At 41.5% G+C, this 6,382-nt stretch overlaps 1 protein-coding gene across 1 annotated transcript in view; it reads right to left on the minus strand.

Moving 5' to 3' along the window:
* The window catches only part of polr2b (RNA polymerase II subunit B), a 28,333-nt gene extending 22,354 nt beyond the window's left edge, over positions 1-5,979 (minus strand). The window contains exons 1-6 of the mRNA XM_085789012.1: positions 5,849-5,979; positions 2,613-2,685; positions 2,209-2,359; positions 2,001-2,113; positions 984-1,203; positions 226-384 (exon numbers count right to left, since the gene is read on the minus strand). Of these exons, the coding sequence (XP_085645138.1) occupies positions 226-384; positions 984-1,203; positions 2,001-2,113; positions 2,209-2,359; positions 2,613-2,685; positions 5,849-5,867 (735 nt within the window). The 5' untranslated portion in view covers positions 5,868-5,979. The remainder of the gene's footprint in view (positions 1-225; positions 385-983; positions 1,204-2,000; positions 2,114-2,208; positions 2,360-2,612; positions 2,686-5,848) is intronic.
* Between the last annotated feature and the right edge of the window lie 403 nt (positions 5,980-6,382).

Raw genomic sequence — 6,382 nt, forward strand, 5'->3', positions numbered from 1 at the left:
TAGATAGATAGAATGATAGATAGACAGAACGATAGATAGAACGATAGATAGAAGATAGATAGATGTAATGTACAAATGTATATACAACAAATTGGCAGTGTTGATTTTAGTGCAAAGTAAAAAATGTGCGATGTGTGTAACTGTGTGATTATGATTATTATCAATATCAGTCGGTAATCAGGACTCAGGAGCTGTTTTGTGTCTCCAGGTGCAGCCAGGACTCACCTGTCCTCCTCGGGCCATCATGCTGACCCAGATGGTGCTGGTGGGACGGGACGAGTTCTCCAGACAGGACCGGCACTCGGCCGTGTAGGCGTACTTGGAGTCCTTCTTGGCGAAGACGTAGACGGTGTTGGTCGCCATTTTCTCCTGAGCGATCAGCACCTGATCACACAGCAGCTGTTAGCTCGGCATGGACATACTTACATATATATACACACACACATCTACATTGGGGACGGCGAGATTCACCGCTTCACATCGGTGGTCCGATACAAACGTTTGCGATGCGACTGCACCGGTAGATCCAGGGTGCATCAGATATAATTTTCGGTTGAATTTGCGATGCATCTCTTCTCGCCTGTCTGCGTCGGTAAATTCCATTGTTAAATCGATTATTTCGTGTTCTGAGGCGAGCCACCAAGAAAAGTAAACAGTCATCGTGAAGCGCTGGAGTGGTGGGTCGATACTCGGCCGTCACCGACACCAGGAGCCTCCAGTGTGATGTTGTAACAAGTAGGAGCTTCTGTGGTGAGCTGGGAGGAGGTGGTAGCGGCGGATGCTAACCGCTACCGCTAGCCAAAGTTAGCTATAGCGGTTAGTATCCTAGGAGCCCTCCTACTCTGCTCTGGACTGGATGGCAGACTGGTTGTAAATGTAGTATGTATTGTCCAGTTCCAGCTATCTTAGCATGGACACAGAGCTAGCGTAGTTTAGCGTAGCATAGCATAGCATAGCTTAGCTAAGCTTAGCCTAGCTTGTACCTTCTCAGAACCGTTGATGATGAAGTAGCCTCCAGGATCCAGCGGACACTCGTTGAGCTCACACAGGTCTCTGTCCGTCAGGCCGCTCAGCAGACAGTAGGTGGAGCGAAGCATGATGGGAATTTTACCGATGAAGGTTTTCTGGTGCTGAGTCTGCAGCTGGTCCTCGCCCTCCTTGATGATCGTCTTGGTGATGTCGACATACAGCGGAGCAGAGTACCTGTTGGACCAGGACCAGGAGAGACCAGGTGAGACTAGGGCTGTCCCGATTAATCGACCTAATCGATTACATCAATGACGTAAATATGTCGACACGTGCAACATACTGTCGAGTTGTGAACCATAAACTGTAACTGTAACTGTAAAAACACATGCTGTACCACAGCAGCAATATCATTCCGTTCATTCATCTCCGCATAGCGCTCTTTCGCCATTATTGTCTCTCTCTCTCTCTCTCTCTCTCTTTCACACACACACACACACAGAGAGCGAAGGGCGCATGCATGTGCGAAACTCATACGGTCCAATCGCGGACCCCCCGCCCCCCCTCCCTCATCAGATGATCAGACTACCCCACAGTCTCCTTGCAAACCTGTGGGAAACACTGGTTCTGCTGCTTTATGTATCCATAGATGTACATTTTTTAACCCACTCCGCTGCTGCTCTCTGTGCACCCGGACGCAGCACAGCATGCAGGTCGTAAGTGAGGGTGATGTCCTGCACCCCCAGCTTAATAAACATCCTAGAGGAAACACTGGTCTCCATGACTATACTAAATAAATGTGCCTATTCAAAATCATTGTGCTAATATTTCAGTGTGCACTCTGCTTTATCTGTCTATTTTCCAGGTTAAAGCAAACTGATGTGACACAATTTTTTCCCTCCAAAAAAAAAAAAGATTATGAAGAGGAATGCACACTAATCGACTAATCGAAAAAATAGTCGATAGATTAATCAGGAGAAAAATAATCGTTTGGGACAGTCCTAGGTGAGAGCAGGTGAGAGCAGGTGACGTACGTGAGGTTTCGTAGTCGGGCTTCGTTGGGCATCATGGGAGAAGGAGCTCCGTCTCTCTCCCAGTGCGTTGGCTTCGACAGGTAAATCTGCTCAAACTTCAACAGGTAACGAGGCTGAAACACAGAACGGAGGTCAGAGTGATGTCACCGGTGATGTCACCAGTGATGTCACCGGTGATGTCACAGGTGCAGGTGCAGCAGCGTCTCACCGGCTCCTCCACTTCCCCCGACGTGTGCTGAGCTTCAGCCTGCAGGTCGATGGGCGGAGCGTCTTCCACGATCCGCTGCACCGACATCTGGATGAACTCATCGAACGAGTCCAGCTGCTGCCGCACCAGGCCCTTCTCGTCAAAATAAGAGCTGCAGGAAGGACAGAGAGGGGTTTCAAAATAAGAGTTGCAGTAAAGCCAGAGAAATAGGTTTCAAAATAAGAGCTGCAGTAAAGACAGAGTAAAGAGCTTCTAGATGACCCAGAGCTTCTGGTTTATTCTCATTAAACACCGTGATTATTAACACTACAGACGATGTCATTAAAACCACTGACGATGTCATTAAAACCACTGACGATGTCATTAAAACCACTGATGATGTCATCCAGGTGAGGTGAGTTTACCTGATGACGATCCAACAGGCTTCCTGCCACAAGTCTGGAGTGATTTCATCCTCATCTTCATCGTATTGATTATCTGACAAATGATCAATAAAGATAATGTCATTGATCAACACAACAATAAATCAATATGAAGAGGTCTGAACTAACATATATTATGTAAATGAGATGCAAAACAAACAAACAATGGGATTGGTTGCTAGGGATTCTGATGTTTTAAACCCGACTGGGTGCTGAAAAACTGAATCCAGTTTTTTCAGACTCTAGTTTTCAAACTGCATTTTCAAATCTAAAAAGCTCAGTTCCGGCTGCGTCGGCGACTTCGCTGCTGAAACGTCTTGTAGCAGAAACCAAACACGACACTGACATGGTAATAATGTCAAAAATCTATTTTTGGTTTAGGGGGATTTTAAGTATCCAGTACTTGTACAGTGTATAAGTAATGTAATTGGAAAATTGTCATCATATACTGTATTACAGTCGGTCTCATTCTCAACTCGCTCATGTAACTCGTTGGGAAAAAACGCTGTTAGTTTCTCTGCAGCATCGACCTGAATCATTTACAACAACATTACAACTACAGACACTTTACACTATGAAAACAAACTGCTCTGTCTGTGATTGTAACCGTTTTTAATGTGTGGAACTGTCTCTGTGTTCCTTCTTTAAAGGGATAGTTCAACATTTTGTCAAATTGGCCCATTGCCATAATCCCTATAGTCGTAGCAGTAGGCTCGTTACCTTTAATTGTCGGCGCAAGCTATTTGTAGAACGGCGGAGCAGAGCCTCGAGCTGCTCAGAGCTACGCTACGGAGGCTCATGGGATTTCTTGGTTTCCCTCATCAAACCCATCAAATACACAATCCAACAACTCCACAACGCTCTGGTGGACAAGTTGTGACCTGCACATTCACCAGACTATGAGATAATAACACAACGTTACCAGACAGAGTTGTTTAAGAGGGAAATTCATGCAAAACCGCTGATGCACGTTGCCTTCAGGGACAGTTTTTCATCAAGCAGTCTCTGTATTTCCCTCTAAAACAACTCTGTCTGGTAACGTTGTGTTATTATCTCATAGTCTGGTGAATGTGCAGGTCACAACTTGTCCACCAGAGCGTTATGGAGTTGCTGGATTGTGTATTTGATGAGTTTGATGAGGGAAACCAAGAAATCCCATTAGCCTCCGTAGCGTAGCTCTGAACAGCTCATGGCTCTGCTCCGCCGTTCTAAAAGTAGCTTGCACCGACAATTAAAGGTAACGAACCTACTGCTATGACTATAGGGATTATGGCAATGGGCCAATTTGACAAAATGTTGAACTATCCCTTTAACTTGTGCTGTGTTGTTGTTTCAGCTAATTATGTTTCTTTTTTTTAATAAACTTTATTTACACAAAGTAGTGTACAAGGCAACTGTCAATACGAACACGGAATGCTCGAGGTAATGCACTTTGGGAAAATAACAAAACAAAAGAAAAAAAAACATAATAATGACAATAGTGCATGAATCAAATAAAGAGAGCAACAGAGAGAAAATAAATAAATTAAAATAAATCAAATTCATTACATAAGGCTAAAATTTTTAAAGCTTTGGAGTTTTTGCAAAAATTAAGTGTGTCCATATATGATTTACAGTAAGAGATGAAGATAAAAAAGTTGGGTTTTTGTTTTGTAAATTTGCTGGTATGTATATAGAATTTTGCTAATAGAATAAAAAGGTTGATAATAAATAATTTCTTTGTGGGTATTTTCTTATCAAAAAGACCAAATAAAATAAATTCAATTTTGATTTTAAAAGGGGTACCTAATTTTCTATTCAAAAAAAGGTTGAGGTCGCACCAGAAGGTTTGACTGAAGGGACAATCCCAGAAGAGATGACATAGCAATTCATCTGTATGATGACAGAAGGAACAGAAAGGCTATATATTTTACAATAGTTGAGTTAACAGGATAACATCTGTGCAATATTTTCAGAGACACTTCTCGCACCTTATTTGAAACAAAAAATTTCCTAGGTAGTAACCATGCTTTTTCCCAGTCAATTTCAAAATACAAATTGTTCCAGACAAATACAGAGGCAGGTTTACTAATTATGTCCCTTTGGATTAATTCCCTTATACATTTATTATTTGTTTTATTACTCAAAAAAGGATCTGAGTTCCCAATATATATGTCTGTTTGAATAATTTGGAGGGTGAATGTTGGTGGAGGTCTGGTTGTACAGGATAAAAGAATTTTAATACCTGAAGGAATAGCATCAAAAACAATAGCAAATTCTCTAGGCAGCACAGGAAACGTATACTCTGACAGAAATTCATTATAAAAAAACAGTTGACCCTCCTTGTTAAATAACTGACAGACAAGTAGAATGCCATTATCAACCCATTTTATCCCCATTTCTTTAAAAATATTTTTTTATGTTTGAAACATATATCCTGGTTATTCCATATATAGTATTTGTGGGGAGAAAAATTATGTTTGTATACCAAGGACCAGCATAAGAGTAACTGTTTATGAAAGTTAGAAAGTTTCACAGGAAGCTTTTCTATATTATAATTACATCTTATTCAAAAAATGGTGTTTCTTAACTCAGGTTCAGACTCAGGGTTGTGACGTCAGGGAATCACCAGCAGCATCTCATTAGCATTAGCATTAGCTCAGTTAGCATGTAGCTGTTAGCAGCGCGCCGTCAGGTTAGGTCAACACCTGGTCATTGATCATTGATCACTGCCCGCAGGTGGAGACGTTAACGTGTTTTATGACGTGTTCAGTGTTTTATGACGTGATCTCTGTCAGAACACGTGAGTCTGTTTTCACAGGAGAAGCTAACGTTAGCAGCTAACTGCTAAGTTAACTATTGTTTCCTGCTCAGTGAAAGTTAACGGAGGAATTACGGATCTATTATAAGAATATAATAGGACATACAATTAACATAATAACGGAGTGAGTTGGTTCGTTCCAGATAAACAGCTTTTCTCCGACCAGTTGACGGACTGAAACAGTGCAGCTGTGTAACGTAACGAACACTTTTACGTTACCGGTTTAATTATATATATTATATTATATATTAGCTACACCTCATATATATATATATATATATATATATATATATATAACCGGAGCCTCATAGATCTATTATAAGAGCTATACATCTATAACCTGAAACTAATGTTTGTTATAAACCGACAGGTGTCAACAGGTGAGCGGTGACGCGCTGTGCTCGTGCCCGCGGCTCACCTTCGTCCTGGTCGTACATCGTGAACTGTGAAAACCTTCACCTGCAGCCTGTAAATAAAGATTTATATATGTGTTTATAAAACTCCTCTGGATCAAAATTCCGCCACAACGACACAACAGAGCGCGTGGCCCGGAAATGAAACGAAACAAAGGACACTTCCGGTTCTTCTTCTTCCTGTACGGTGAGGTCACAGAAATGACGCAGCAGCGCCCCCCTCAGTCTGCACCGCGACACTGCACACACACACACACACACACACACACACACACACACACACACACACACACACACACACACACACACACACACACACACACACACACACACACACACACTGTATATTTAATTAATAATTGTTAATAGCCTACTTTCTTCTACTTATTCTAATTTTATCTCATAATATAAATAATTTATATAGGCTAGTGTGTATGTATGTTTTCTTACTTTCCTAATCTCTGTTTTATTTTGCTCTTTCATGTATAATATATACTATATTATATCATTTTACATCATATCATATTATATTATATTTA

Source organism: Trachurus japonicus, chromosome 10, assembly GCF_045865225.1.
Source record: "Trachurus japonicus isolate A0001 chromosome 10, Traja_1.0".
NCBI classification, from domain to species: domain Eukaryota; kingdom Metazoa; phylum Chordata; class Actinopteri; order Carangiformes; family Carangidae; genus Trachurus; species Trachurus japonicus.